We start from the raw sequence: 15,941 nt of genomic DNA on the forward strand, positions 1-15,941 counted from the left end.
AAAAAAGTCTCCTTTTCAGTCTCTCCCCAACTTGATACCCCCTTTTAGATCTTATATAACAGGTGTTAAAAATTTGGTTTGATTCTTCACAAATTTATTTGTGCTCATATAGTTATACAAAGTGTGTGTTCAAATTTTAACATGTATGACTTTTTGTATTCAATTTTTTAAAAATTTAGTTCCAATTTTATTTTAATGTGAGTAACTTCCTTAGGTTTTTCTTTCATTTTACTTATATTTTACAAATTTCTCTTCATCTAGGTCTAATTTAAATGATTATAAAGTTCTCTTCCCCTCCTTCATCTGCCTTTTTCAGAAGAGCTGTCTACTTCTGGGATGTTTAGTCCCTTCTTACATTCTTGAGTATTTAATGATACTTGTATTAGAGTCTGTTTCAGATTGTTCTATTATCTGAAATTCTTAACATTTTAGTCTTCTTTTCTGATGTGTCTAATGACCCTTGCTTACAGTGGATTGTTTTCTCCTGCTGATACTTTTGGACCATGAACTCATCTTCAGTGATACTTTATCTTTTGGAGTTCTTTGAGATCAGGGTTAGGGGAGTAGTTCTCTAAAGCAAGCTTGCCTAAACTCTTACCAGGTAACCCAGTGACATCACGATTAGTTCTGTTGTTTAGGGACTCCTTTTCAGTCCATAGTTAAAATTTATGCCTTAACTCTGTGCTCGGCACAAGTATGATGTTTAATTTTTTCAGAGGACACTTCTTTTGCCCAGATTCCAGGTATATTTGTTGTTTCATGTGAGCATGGGCACTTTTTTTCTGGTTCATATTTTTACTGATAGTGTAATTCTTTAAAGGCCCAAGTTTTAGAAAGAAAGCAATCTCACTGTTAATATTTCTCCTTGTGTTGGCTCAGGTAGGTTGTGCCCTAGGTTACCATGACTGTTTTCCTCCACGGCAGCCATAGCTGCTTTTAATGCCACTCTGGTTTCCAATTCCCTCTTTTTTTTCTGATGCTTGAGGACCTTTTATCCAAGATTTTAGGTATTTGTAGCTGGAAATTTTGAAAATTAGTTTTTCATCTTCCATTTTGCTAGAACTGAGACACCAATTGCTGATTTTCTATATTAATTTCCTGCACGTTGGTAATTGTGTTCCATAGACGAAAAGATTAATAATGATTGAATAAAATGTAGGATCCATTTTATTCATTATTATTAGTACTAATAAAATGATAACTAATATTTATTGGGCTTTTAGAGTGTGCTAGGTACCATGCTAAGTGCTTCAGATACATTATCTAATCTAATTATTAATATAGTGAGGTAGATAGTATTTAATATTATTGTCCCGTCATTACAGAGACAGAAAACTGAGGTCAAGAGAGATGATGTAATTTGTTTTTGGCTAAGATCACCTGGCTAGTAAAATAGGAGGGATGGAATTTGTATCCAGTTTCTTGATTCTGGACCTGTGTTGGTTCTTTTTTTCCTTTTTTTGACATGAATTTTCACTCTTGTTGCCAAGGCTGGAGTGTGCAATGGCGAGATCTTGGCTCACTACAACCTCCACCTCCAGGGTTGAAGTGATTCTCCTGCCTCGGCCTCCCGAGTAGCAGGAACTACAGGCATATGCCACCACACCCAGCTAATTTTTGTATTTTTAGTAGAGACAGAGTTTCACCATGTTGGCCAGGCTGGTCTCAAACTCCTGACCTCAGGTGATCCGCCTGCCTTGGCCTCCCAAAGTGCTGGGATTACAGGCATGAGCCACCATGCTTGGCCCTGTGTGGGTTCTTAATGCCCATGTAAAGAGACTGTTCTTATAAGAAATACTTGTTATTCACCTGCCTATTGTAGGCAATAGGGTTGCAGTGGAGAACAAAGCCTACCCAATCTCATGGAGAGTAGAGTTAGCATACTGTGTGGATTAAAAACACTCTTCCCGTAAATGGAAACAAGTTGGTTTATTTCCACAACATTTAAAATATTAAAACATCAAATCTTATTTTGCATAGGTACCTTGTATTTAAGAGTCTTGTTTTTGATACATCATGTAACAATTATATCTTATCCATTTTCATACTATATGTCTGACACAGTATTGTTTTGCCAGAAAGATGTTTTACTATATTTTAATAAAGACATAATTTTATTTACTTAATTTTGTATGCCCTATATAAACTTGTGGCTCTTATTTAATTTAATATGTTCTTAGAAATTGGACCAATTCTTTCTTACGGAAAAAATAATTAGTTTTCAATTCTTTGTAAATGTATTATTTAATGTCAGAGTTGAAGTCAAAGAGTATGATCCTCCTAAGACTACTGGCAGCACCTAGTAGAATGTATGTGGCATATTATTTAGTTCACTTCCTACATTCTTCGACTTTGTTTCTTCCTTCTTTCATTTTGTCTTTTAGATTGCTCCTGAAAGTCTGAATCTTAATTTCTACCTTATTTTTCTATCCTCCCTTCTTTTTTTCCTCCTTCCTTTAGTGAGAAATATTTGAGCATAATCCGTGTTCTAGTTTTCTGATAAAGTAGCTATGACCTTCTCCTTTGATAACTCTCATTCTATGTGATTTGGTGTCTTTTTTGATATCTGTTTATTGACAGCCTGTTTTTGGTTCTGCTTTTGTTTCTGTGAAATATTGGGTTATCTTATAGTTTTTTCTGTGTTATCTAACCTCAATTAGTTACTCATGTTTTAACTTTCTAAGTGATAATACATTGAAGGAATTATTTGTTGTTTGCGCTTATTTGGTATAACTTTTCTTCTTGTGTGGAAAATGAAGAGTTCACTACAGTTTTCTGTTTGGTTTAGGAGATTATTCTATCCAGGAAAGAGAAAATAGTTGTCATAATTGCATATAGTCACCCATATGTTTAAACCTACACAGTGACAAACTGAAGATTGCTAATGCATGGGGTGGATTTGGTGAATAAATGACTAATCTAAATTTCACAATTGTATTAATGTTTCACCTGGCAAAGTTAGTTTTGTTTTGTCTTTTAATGACATGGGTCCACTGCATAATTGTTAGTGCTTTCTCTAAAAATTTGATCACTTACTCTGACCCCACCCCTCACTTGAAGTGTTTCTAAGATGTAGAAAGCAATCTGAATAGTAATTTCTTACATGGATAAAAGTAGGTCATATGAAGACAGAATGGAGATTTTTGTGTGCCAGATTTTAAGGACTATGCTTTTCCAAAGACACAAATTTTTAAAAGGCAAGATAATATCTGTTATTCTTTGCAGGCTGATCAGTTGATGTTCGCTTTGCATTTTGTTCGAGGCATGCATCCTGAACTTTTTCAAGAAAATGTAAGTCAAATTAAAGGAGAGAAATTTTACAGTAACATAGAAATTTGTTAATGGTTAGATTTATGTTTACATTAGAAGTTACTTTAGGCTAGAAATTATATATCAACCTATTAATCTTTTACTAAGTTAGAAATGTGGTATAAAATGGTGATTTCTAGTTCTACTTCCCTGTGGATGAGCCTAACATTCCAGAGTGATGGTAAGGCAGGGAAAGAAATCTCCCAAGCTGCCTACATATTTCTGAACCCAGGTTCACTTACTTAGGGCAACAGAAGAGTCAGCCTTCTTATTTTCCTGGCCTAGGTAGTAGAGCTCATAAATAGAAAAAGTGAGATAATATTGGTACAAAACTACATTTTTTATTGCTTCCACTGAACTGTCAAGAGGCAGCAGGTGAGGCATGAGGATGGGCATTTCTTAGAAGTTTGCCTGAACCTACAGGTTTATGTTCATCTTTTTATGTATAATTTATCTTCCTTGTTTATGATCTCATTTCTAGTCTGCCATGTAACCCCTTCTCAAACTTCAAAAGGACCTCCCTTGAGCTGGAGCTAATGAAACCATTTCTTGTCTGCTTACAATTTTAAAAACAGTTATTCGCAAGTAATTTGTCTCATTATGATGCTGTTATCATAAAGTGAGATTCCAGTAGCCAGGGTGCCAAGGGATGGTATATGGACAGTGCAGTTTTGACCTACTTTACTCTACTTGGTCAAATTTTGACTATTTTCTGGTTCCCTTCATTTGAATATAATAGTTAAAAGAATGCAGACCATTCACAGTTTTTCTCTGACTCCACATGCACTGGCTAACTTGTATAGTTTCTCCTGAATTTATTCATTTGGTCCCATTAACTCCTGTTGATAACTTTGATGTCTTCTCTTCTTCCTATATAATGTTTTTCACTATGATCAGTAGGTTCCATGAAATATATATATTCACTATTTTTCTCTCCTAAAGTGTAAAGAAACTGTCATTGGGAAAGGAGAACATTTTTCTGTGACTCACATAATGTAGTAGTAATCATTCATATTTTGCTTATTTGTGGCTGCATAATTCTAATAGGAAGAGTGTGTGGCCAGGGTGAGTGAAGGCAGAAAATACATTGCTTTGGTAGTTTTTCCACATTGCTCTCGAATTTTCATTTATTTTGCTTATTTGCTGGCCAGTGTGTGACAATAGTATGGTAGTACCTATTATTGTCTAACTTACGGATGCCATGGGGAAGGCATAGATTTTCTTAGCACTAGATTCTAGAACACTTGATTAATCTTAATTCTATGGCAAAAAAAAAAAAAAAAAAAAGGATTAATGGCATCTTCTCTCAATCAGTGAGAAAAATATGTTAATGGAATTACTTTTCTCAATATTTCCTACCAGATACCATTTTTAAATTTTTGGGTGCACCTTACTGCTTACTCATTAGCAACAAATAGCCTGTGGAAAAACAATTAACAGGTAGTGACAAATGTTAATTGAACTTGACATTTAAATTTTTAGACATTGAGACTCATATATATAATGGAGTTATTGTTTTGTTTTACTAAAATTATTCTTAGTAGATTTCATATTAGTATTTTATGTTATCACATTAATACATTCTTGATAATGTTAACGTACTAGAAGAAGTGGTAAGATGGAAATGAATTTTTTTTTCCCTATCTCCATAAAGAACTGCATTTTAAGCCATCTTATAGGGTAAGTTAGACAATTTTGTTGACTGGTTATCATCTTTATATTTTTGTGTTCCTATGTTTTTATTCAATAGGAATGGGATACGTTTACAGGTGTGGTTGTTGGAGACATGTTACGTAAAGCTGTAAGTTAAAATAATCTATTTTGCTGTTAGCGAAAATATTTCTGGCTTTTTGTTGATCAAGTATAATTTGCTTCAGAGGTGTTCTAAATTATTGTTGAAGTTATACTTTGATTAGAAGAATGTATTCTGGCCTCTTAAGTATTTCCTATAAAATAGACCTAAGTATATTTGTTTGTTTTAAAGACGTATATTCTGAGAATAATATGTAATACTAACAAATTAATGCAGTTTCTTTTTCTCAGTATATGTATTTTATTCCAAGGATAATTTTATATAATCTTTAAGAAAAACAAATCTTATAACTTGAAAATTTTTCTTATATAATGGGAGTCTTAAAATTACATTTTAGAACTTTTAATAACTTCACTCAAATTTAGCTTTTTTCCTAGTAATTTCCTATTTGAATACATAACAAATAATAGTCTTCTAGCAGTATACCCAAAATATAACATGGAACCTAGATAATGTCTGAAATGTAAGATATAATTAAAAATAATGTACCTTTTATGACAGTTCCTCATGACATTTGAGTTTTTCTGAAGTTTCATGAAAGATTAAGCACAATAAAAAAATGATTGCAACATTTGCCTAAATGGTTCTCTGTCCCTTATATTACATAGAATTTTACCATGGTGGCTTGTAAAATACATTTTAAAAAAAGAAATAATGTATAGAATGAACTTTTTTTTCAAAATAATAAAATAGCTAATCAATTGCTATTTTTCAAACTCTGAATTTTACCAAGTATACTAAGGAAAAGAATTGCTTTTATTAAAGGACTCTCAACAAAAAATACGTGATCAGCTTCCGTCTTGGATAGATCAGGAGCGAAGCTGGGCCGTGGCAACATTAAAGGTATTCCTTTTCTACTATGAGACATATTTTAATTTCTTCTGTATTTACGTTGTCTCTGTTGATACTTTGCCCTCCTTATTCATAATTAGCATTAATATTTTCATAGGATGTAAGTTCTCCCAGTAAAAAGTTACCAAAGAATTATTGTGATGAGTCCTTTAATCAGTAATTACTAAACCTTTCGTTTATGAAATAGCATGCCTTCCAAATACAATATTTTCTTTCTCTCTCTCCCAATCCCAGCCGCCAAGGTAAGTTAGGCTATGAGAATGGTGACATGGGAGAAGAAAAAGCAGTTTAGAAGCCTGACTCTCAACAGTTCTGTGTTCTTCAACTACTCAGGCTAAAAATGTTGTTTTTGTGGGAAATGAAAGACAAATCTATGGATATATATGTTTCCATCCTTCCCCTGCTTTTCTTCACAACTGTTATAACATAATAATAGCACATGATAAAAACAGTTAGAATAGCTAGCGTTTACTGATGGCTTACTATGTTCAAGGCATTATACAGAATTTGAAAATGGATTATCTCACTAAATATTTTCAATGACATTATGAGGTAGAATAGCTAGCATTTACTGATGGCTTACTATGTTCAAGGCATTATACAGAATTTGAAAATGGATTATCTCACTAAATATTTTCAATAACATTATGAGGTAGCTATTGTAATTATCCTTGTGTCACAGATGAGGAAATTAAGGCACAGAAAGATACAGTAACTTGTTTATGGTCACTTAGGAAGTAGAGCCAGGATTTAAAACTGTGTTTCTTGCTGCATAGTCTGGGCTCTTCACCACTACTCTTTACTGCCTTCATTTCATAAATATTGGTTGAGTAAAATAAATGAAAAAAAGAGGGGGACGATTCTGTTTTATATCCTCCATTTTTTTCATTTATCATTTGTTTGGTGCTTACTACCAGTTGGCATAATGCTAGTGACAGTCTTTACTTGACCAAACTTTAGTCAGCCTCTTGAACCTTCTTCTAGGCCCACCTGTGCACTTCCTTGTAAAATCTACTTGTAACAGGAACCGTGCAAAGTTGGTTTAGTGAGAATTTATTCATCTTCCATATCTGATTACCCTTGATATCTAATCAGATTCCTCATTCCCCACCGTTCCCCAGGTGATTCTGATGACTTTGGCCTGTCTTCAGTAAGAATCCTATTAGATTGGTTTAGCCAGAAATCCCTGTACCCGATATTTCCTCTTAGTAATTTTCCATCCACTGACGTCACTTTGCTCCTTGGTTAAAAATTTCCACTTGCCCATGCTGTATTCAAAATTGAGCCCTGCTCTGTGCTGAAGTCTTTTTCCCCCTATTGCTTCTTCTGTTGTAATAGTCCTGAAAAAAAATCTGCTTTCAATGCTTTAACTACTGACAAGCTCTGGTGTTTTTGTTTATACCAGTGGAATGACAGGTGTCTATTTTATAATAGAGACTCTGCCATGAACAAACTTACACTGTAGAGAGCATATCAAATCATTACCTTGTCATAATGGTTGGCAGTATACAAGGTAGCCAAATACATGAGGATAATAGAATGTGCAGCACACCTAAATTAGTAATGATGGGGCCTTGTATACTAAATGTCACTAAAGTTAACAGACTACCATCAAGTGTTACTTTAGTAGGCTTAGATCATTTATTAAAAAGTAATTAAATTGACATGTAATTTTCTGCTGTTTAATTTTAGTTAAGTTACATAATGAAATTTGGGCAATATAATGGATTATTTTTATATGAATATAGATGTTTGGATAAAGCATTTTTATATACTTGATTTATGTTTATATTATATGAAGTTCTATACTGAAGATATAGATCTTCTAAATTTCTCATTTGTTTTCAGTGAAAATTCTTCACCTTTACAGATTTACATTTCTGATCTTACACCCCACTCTTGAAAAATTGGGGAAAAGAGAACACTGTTTGAGGTAGAGGGAATTAATATGTTTGGGAAAACCTCTGAAAGATGATTTTGTTTAAAGTGAATATTGAACATGGAATAGAAATTTATGAGGTCGCAAAGAGGGTTAGAACATTTAGAGACAACAGAAGCAACATGTTTACAAATAGAGACATAAACAAATAGGGTTTAGGAAACATTCTTTTTTATTGAATTTGATACTGTTTTAGAAAAACAGAGCTCGACAGAATTTAAAACTGTGAAGGTAAGTTTTATTCAAAAGAACTATTGCCATAGGGGAAAAGAGATCTCAGTATAGTACTGGGCTCAATTCTGAATATAGCATGGACAAGTGGGAATTTGTACCCAAGAAGCAGGGTAAGGATTAGTGTTGGGGGTCAGTGGATAGAAAAAAGTGGAAATGTCAGCGGCAAGTGGGGATTCTGGCTAAACTGATTTATCTGGTGAAGGCAGATCAAGATGATCAGATACCAACAGATAACAAGGGTGGGAGAGGAGAAATTTTTTTTTTTTTTTTGAGACAGAGTTTTGCTCTGTGGCCCAGGCTGGAGTGCAGTGGCGTGATCTTGCCTCACTGCAGCCTCTGCCTCCCGGGTTCAAGTGATTCTTCTGCCTCAGCCTCCAGAGTAGCTGGGATTACAGGCGCTCACCACCAGCCTGGCTAATTTTTTTGTATTTTTAATAGAGATGGGGTTTCACCATGTTGTCCAGGCCGGTGTCAAACTCCTGACCTCAGGTGATACACCCAACTTGGCCTCCCAAAGTTCTGGGATTACAGGCGTGAGCCACTGCGCCCAACTGAGAGGAGGAATTCGATTGGATATTAAAGATAGGGAATATTGCTAAAATTACTTAGCAAAATTCTTGTTAAAGTAGGATACTACAAGGCATGACATGAAGCCCCTGATTGAGGCCTAGTCAAAGAGAACTCAGAGGAGCCTGACCAAAATTTTTGATAGAGTCTTTGTCAATATTAATATGAAATTTGACATATTTAACATGACAATCCTTAGAATTTACACTTGAGGCCAGGCGCGGTGGCTCACGCCTGTAATCCCAGCGCTTTGGGAGGCTTAGGCGGGCAGATCATGAGGTTAGGAAATCGAGACCATCCAGGCTAACACGGTGAAACCCCATCTCTACTAAAAACACAAAAAACATTAGCTGGGCGTGGTGGCGGGCGCCTGTGGTCCCAGCTACTCAGGAGGCTGAGGCAGGAGAATGGCGTGAACCCAGGAGGCGGAGCTTGCAGCAGTGAGCCGAGATCGCACCACTGCACTCCAGCCTGGGTGAGAGGGAGACTCCGTCTGAAAAAAAAAAAAAAAGAATTTACACTTGATCTTAATGACCGCATTTGTTTTCTTCATAAGGTAGAGATAGCTAGATACAAATGTTTTTACATAGAGAAAAGATTTAACTCGTGAGCACTGGTTTAGTACTACGTTGGAAGTTTATTTTAATTCTGGCTTTAATATTAGGTGAGTTTACCATAGTGTTGCTGACCTAGAAATAATTAGACAAGCCAACACAAAGTGGAAAATGAGCAATAAACATCAACTAATAATTGGTTCTCACTTTTAGTTTTTTAAAAAATAAATATATGTGCTTATATTTGTTTATAGCTCACTGTATATGGCCATTTTTATTTTTTAGATTGCTCTCCCCAGTCTTTATCAGACCCTCTGCTTTGAAGATGCAGCTCTGTGGCGTACTTATTATCATAATTCAATGTGTGAGCAAGAGTTTCCATCTATTCTTGCAAAGAAAGTTTCCTTATTTCAGCAGGTAAAATTTAGTGTTATCTAAATGCAAAAAAAAAGTGTTTAATGTTTCTCTTATTATTCAGAAGCCATTTAAAGGAAAGCTTTGCTTTTAGAGTGTTACTTTACCTTTAATGGCATATTTAGGGAAGGGCTTGATGCTTTTGCCACTTTATTGACAATTAAATCATGCCAAAGTTTCTGGGCCGGGTTTCTCTCTCACTGTGGCTTTGTTATTCCCTTTGCCTGAGACCCCAGGGGGATTTTGTAATAGGAAAAATCTATTTCAGAAAGAAACTAAGGTACAAATTGTACAAGTTTTACAATCATTTCCTGGAGTTATTTTTAAGGAAAAGACCTAATAGTGAGTAACAGGGGATTTTTCCCATTCTATTTTAAAATAGAATGATGAAATCTACTGGCAGGTTCCACTCAAATTTTTTTGCTAGTCAAAAAGATTAGAGTGGGAGAGCTTTTCAGAAGTTGATTCTCCAGGAAATGACCTTTCCATTTATCTCTTCTCTTGATCTGACCCCTTTGTGTCTCCATATACAGTGAATTCTATTTCCCCAAGAGTGCTTAACCAAAAGGAAAATGACTAAGAAAAAATTGATTTGAAAACTTAAAACATCTAGGAATATCATAGATATATATGAATCAGTAGTCCCAGCTACTTGGGAGGCTGCAGTGCAAAGATCACATGAGCTCAGGATTCGAGGCAGCAGTGAGATGTGATTGTACCACTGCACTCCAGCCTGGGTGACAGGGCGAGACACTGTTTCTTTCCTGTTTTTTTTTAAAGGTAAAAATAGTGATTTGAACATTTTAGGGAGGATTTCTGGGTCTCTGTTTGCTGTCAACAGAAATGCCTCACCTACATACCATGATTTTCACCTGCCATTTAGCCTTTTATTAGATCCGGAAGAGGCTGCTAACCCTATGTTTACTTTTGATGATAGGCTTGAGGAAGTAAATGGATTTCAGTAACATTTTTGATATATACTTGCTATATACCTATAGTGACAGTTTAAAGCACAGTAAATATTATGAAACAATGATAAGTGTTCCCATATTTAGTTAACATTTGTTTAATTAGTTAACATTAATTATTGTTTAAAGTAGTTGCACAACTTTATTCTTTAAAAATATTCTGCATTTTATTTTAAGATTCTCGTAGTACAGGCGCTAAGACCGGACAGATTGCAAAGTGCCATGGCTCTTTTTGCATGTAAAACTCTGGGTAAGTGTGATGCTTTTCAAGAACTAGACCACTGACCTAAATTATTTGTTTTTAATTTACCTTTCATTTTATGTTAGCTTTAGATTAGAAATGTTATGATACCTCTTTTATTCATTCTGTTTATTTATCTTCCAGTCTCTACCTGTTTTAGAAAAATAATTCTCGTCTGGGCATGGTGGCTCATCCTGTAACTGCCCAACAGGTTCACCTTGCCTGCTGCCTAGACAGAGCTGATTTGGCAGGACAGAATTGCCATGGAGAAAGAGTAATTCACACAGAGCCGGCTGTACGGGAGACCGGAGTTTTATTACTACTCAAATCAGTCTCCCTGAGCATTGGGGGTTGGAGTTTTTAAAGATGATTTGGTGGGTAGGGGCTTGGGAAGTGGGGAGTGCTGACTGGTCAGGTTGGAGATGGAATCATAGGGGGTTTCAAGTGAGGTTTTCTTGCTGTCTTCTGTTTCTAGGTGGGATCACAGAAATGGTTAGGTTTTACAATAGTGATGTTATCACCAGGAGCCATTTGGAGATGTTCAGACTTTTGCAGCCAGAGGCTGCATTACCCCTAAACCATAATTTCTGATTTTGTAGCTAATTTGTTAGTCTGTAAAGGCAGACTGGCCCCCAGGCAAGAAAGGGGGTCTTTTTGAAAAAGGGCTATTATGAATTTTGTTTCAGAGTCAAACCGAAACCACCTTTGCAAAAAATAAAACTGAGGAAATTACGAGTGAAAGAGCTCAGACCAAACTGACTCCATCTTGCTTCTAACCTTTAAGCTATCCTTGTTCATTCTTGGGCATAGGCAGAACTAACCTTGGGAAGGAATTTAGTTTATGGTTTGACTCTGAAACAAGATTGATAATAGCCCTTTCGCAAAAAGACCCGCTTTTTGCCTGGGGATAAGTCTGCCTTCAAGGGACTAATAGGTTAGCTATGAGATTAGAAATTATGGTTTAGGCACTGGGCGTGGTGGCTCACGTCTGTAATCCCAGCACTTCGGGAAGCCAAGACGGGTGGATCACTTGAGGTCAGGAGTTTAAGACCAACCTGCCCTACTTGGTGAAACCCCGTCTTTCCTAAAAAAAAAAAAAAAAAGAAAGAAAGAAAAATTAGCCGGGCATGGTGGCGGGTGCCTGTAATCCCAGCTACTCGGGAGACTGAGGCAGGAGAATCTCTGGAACCCAGGAAGTGGAGTTTGCAGTGAGGAGATATCACACCACTGCACTCCAGCCTGGGTGACAGAGCAAGACTCAATTCCCCGCCCAAAAAAAGAAATTATGGTTTAGGGGTCATGCAGCCTCTGGCTGCAAGAGTCTGAACGTCTTCAAATGGCTCCTGGGTATAATATCACTATTGTAAAAACTAAGATCAGTGCTTGAGATATTTTGCAGACCCTGCATTAGGTGGATCAGCTGACACCACCTAGTCTGGTAATCTGGCTCAACCAGTTCTATGATCCCACCCAGGAATAGAAGACAGCAAGAAGACCTCACTTCAGCCCTACTGTGAGTCCATCTCCAACCTGACCAATCAGCACTCCCCACTTCCTAAGCCCCTACTCACCAAATCATCTTTACAAACTCTGATCCCGAATGCTTAGGGAGACTGATTTGAGTAATAAAACTCTGGTCTCCTGCACAGCCAGCTCTGTCTTGGTAAATAAACTCTGTCTAGGCAACGGGCAAGGTGAACCCATTGGGCACTACAAAACCATCAACTAAATTCCTTCCCAAGGTTAGTTCAGCCTACACGCAGGAATAAACAAGGTCAGCTTAAAGGTTAGAAGCAAGATGGAGTCGGTTAGGTCTGATCTCTTTCACTGTCGTAATTTCCTGAATTACAACATTTGCACAGGTGGTTTTAATACCTGTAATCCCAGCACATTTGGAGGCTGATGGGGGAGGATTGCTTGAGCCCAGTAGTTTGAGACCAGTCTGGGCAGCATAGTAAGACCTTGTCTTTAGTAAATATTAAAAAATGAGCCAGGCACGGTGGCATATGCCTGTAGTTCTAGCTACTCAGGAGGCTGAAGTGGGAGGATTTCTTGAACTCAGGAGTTCAAGGTTGCAGTGAGCTGTGATTCTGTCACTGCACCCCAATGTGGACAGCCGAGCAAGACCTTGTCTCAAAAAAAGAAAAAAAGAAAAAGAATTCTCTTTGTTGGATATAACCCCTATATAATGTTGAATTAACTCTGACATCCTATATTTAGTAAAGGTATTTGGACTAGAGTGTTCCTCAATCCAATATGATTGGTGTCCTTCCAAGAAGACATCCATGTAAAGACAGACACATAAGGAGAACATAATGTGATTACGAAGGCACAGATTCAAGTTGTACAACTACAAGCCAAGGAACACAGAAGATTTCTAGGCAACCACAAGAACCTAGGAAGAGATATGGATGTGTTCTTGTAGGGACACCAGTGATATTGAATTGAGGCACACTCTCGTCCAGTATGACCTCATTTGAAGTTAACTAATTCTGCTTGCAATGGCCCTATTTTCAAAAAGGTGAACATTTTGAGGGACAGGGGTTAGACTTCAACATATCTTTTTTGGGGGGTGGGGAGGGACACAGTTTAACCCATAACACCTACCAACCAAGCTTTTCGCATAATGCTTGTCTTCTGCCTCACCCATACACACACAAATACTTTGAGTCACTTTTTAGACTGGTCACCTGGTTGGTTAACGGTAAGTATATGGAAATAGTCTGGATATGCCCTGTGCTTTTGTTTACTTATGCAGGGGGAGGAAATGGTCACTGTTTATTCAACTCTGATAGAATGTTTATGTACCAGATAATTTTTACTCATGTCTGGCAAAATAATTATCCACCTTTCTTTTGGTTGCAAGTGACAGATACTATATTAAACTCACTTAAATGAATAAAGGAAATTTATTAGTTTAAGTATTCAATACTCAGGAAAGAAGAGATAGGGCTGGTCTTCAGGTTAACTGGACTTATACAACATCATGACTCAGACAATATCAGGAAACTCTGTCTTTGTCTCAGCCTTGAGTTTGTCTCTGTGTTTCTCTGCGCCCCTACTCCCATCTCTCTGTTTCTCCCTTTTTCTTTGTGTCTTTATCTCTCTCTTCCTCTCTTGTTGCTTTTAGACTCTCATTTTAATTTCTGCTTGTGTATTATCCTTAGTCTCAAGGGTTCGTAATATTCTGGTTGATAAAACTGCTAACTTCCTGGGTTATATTTTAAAGCTTATGATGAAAGAAGAAAGATAACTTTTCCTTCCCAACTTCACCATCAAAAATCCTAGAGAAGGACTCTGATTTGCTCAACTTAGGTTACATATCCACCTCTGCAACTAATCACATCAGAAATATATGGAATTACATTTCTCCAAAAGCAGCCATGGATGGGGGAGTGGTTATTACCAGAAGTGAAGGAGGGGATGCTGGTACAAAACAATAGATATGCATGATAATCAGGCTACATATAACCTGTTTTAATTTTTATATTTATTGATAGTTTGATACCTGACATATTAATTTGTCAAGTGCAGCTGGGCATGGTGGCTCACGCCTATAATCCCAGCACTTCGGGAGACCAAGGTGGGCAGATCACCTGAGGTCAGGAGTTCAAGACAAGCCTGGACAACGTGGTGAAACCCCATCTCTACTAAAAGTACAAAAATTATCTGGGTGTGGTGGCAAGTGCCTGTAATCCCAGCTACTCAGGAGGCTGAGGTGGGACAATTGCTTGAGCCCATGAGGTGAAGGATTGCAGTGAGCTGAGTGTCACTGCACTGCAGCCTGGGCTAAAGAGCAAGCCTCTGTCTCATAAATAAATAAATAAATAATTTTTTAAAGTTCATTTTGGGAATCTACCTCCTTTAAGAGTTATAAGTATATAACTTGATTCTGTAGCTGTTGGTGGAAATGTTCTGTAAATGTCTGTTAGGTCTATTTGGTCTATAGTGTAGATTAAGTCTAATGTTTCTTTGTTGATTTTCTATCTGGATGATCTGTCTAATGCTTATAGTGGAGTGTTGAAGTCGCCTGCTATTACTGTATTAGAGTCTATCTCTCTCTTCAGCTCTAATAATATTTACTTTATATCTGGATATTCCAGTGTTAGGTATATAGATACTTACAATTCTTAAATTCTCCTGCTGAATTGACTTCTTTATCATTATATAATGACTTTTTTGGTCTCTTTCTATAGTTTTTGTCTTGAAATCTATTTTATCTGATATAAGTACAGCTACTCCTGCTCTTTTTTGGTTTCCATTTGCATGGAATATCTTTTTCCATCTCTCTATTTTCAGTCTATATGAGTCTTCATATATGAACTGAGTTTCTTGTAGGCAGCATACAGTTGGGTCTTATTTTTAATCTATTCAACCACTGTTTCTTTTTTACGTGGAGAATTTAGTCCATTTATATTCAGAGTTATTATTGATAGGAAAGGACTTTGGCTATTTTAGGAAAGGACTAACTACGGCTATTTTGTTATTTGTTTTCTGGTTGTTTTTGTTAGTCTCTCTCTCTCTTTTTTTTTTTTTTTTCTTTCTTCCTGTCTTCCTTTGTGTGTAAGGGATCTTCTCTGGTAGTATATTTTAACTTCTTTCTTTTGTGTGTGTGTGTGTGTATCCATTATAAGTTTTTTCCTTTGTGGTTACTATGGGGCTTGAAGAAAACATAACCAGTGGATTTTAAACTGATGACAACTTAACTCTGATTACAAAGAAAAGAAGAGTAAAACAAACCAAACAAACAAAAAAAATTTACACTAAAACTCAATTCCCCTTCCCCCATTTTGAGGATTTTTTTGGTCTCAATCTATATCTTTCTATATTGTCTATCTCTTAACAATTTATTGTGGTTATTATTTTTGATAGGTATCTTTTAGACTTCATAATAAAGACATGAGTGGTGATATAGTTTGAATATACGTCCCCAGCAAATCTCACGTTGAATTGTAATCTCCAGTGTTGGAGATGGGGCCTGGTGGGAGGTATTTGAGTCATGGGGGCAGATCCCTTGTGGCTTGGTGTTGTCCTCACAATAGTGAGTGAG

At 36.5% G+C, this 15,941-nt stretch overlaps 1 protein-coding gene across 3 annotated transcripts in view; it reads left to right on the plus strand.

The window, feature by feature from the left end:
* DYNC2H1 (dynein cytoplasmic 2 heavy chain 1) overlaps positions 1 to 15,941 on the plus strand; it is a 353,142-nt gene that overhangs the window by 161,739 nt on the left and 175,462 nt on the right. For all 3 annotated transcript variants that reach the window (XR_013404270.1, XM_015115562.3, XM_015115564.3), the window contains 5 exons: positions 3,226 to 3,291; positions 5,060 to 5,110; positions 5,888 to 5,965; positions 9,554 to 9,685; positions 10,828 to 10,900. Coding sequence is in view for 2 of the 3 variants with exons in the window: in XM_015115562.3 (XP_014971048.2) it covers positions 3,226 to 3,291; positions 5,060 to 5,110; positions 5,888 to 5,965; positions 9,554 to 9,685; positions 10,828 to 10,900 (400 nt within the window). In the remaining variant the exon portion in view is untranslated. The remainder of the gene's footprint in view (positions 1 to 3,225; positions 3,292 to 5,059; positions 5,111 to 5,887; positions 5,966 to 9,553; positions 9,686 to 10,827; positions 10,901 to 15,941) is intronic.

This window comes from Macaca mulatta, chromosome 14, assembly GCF_049350105.2.
Source record: "Macaca mulatta isolate MMU2019108-1 chromosome 14, T2T-MMU8v2.0, whole genome shotgun sequence".
Classification (NCBI taxonomy): domain Eukaryota; kingdom Metazoa; phylum Chordata; class Mammalia; order Primates; family Cercopithecidae; genus Macaca; species Macaca mulatta.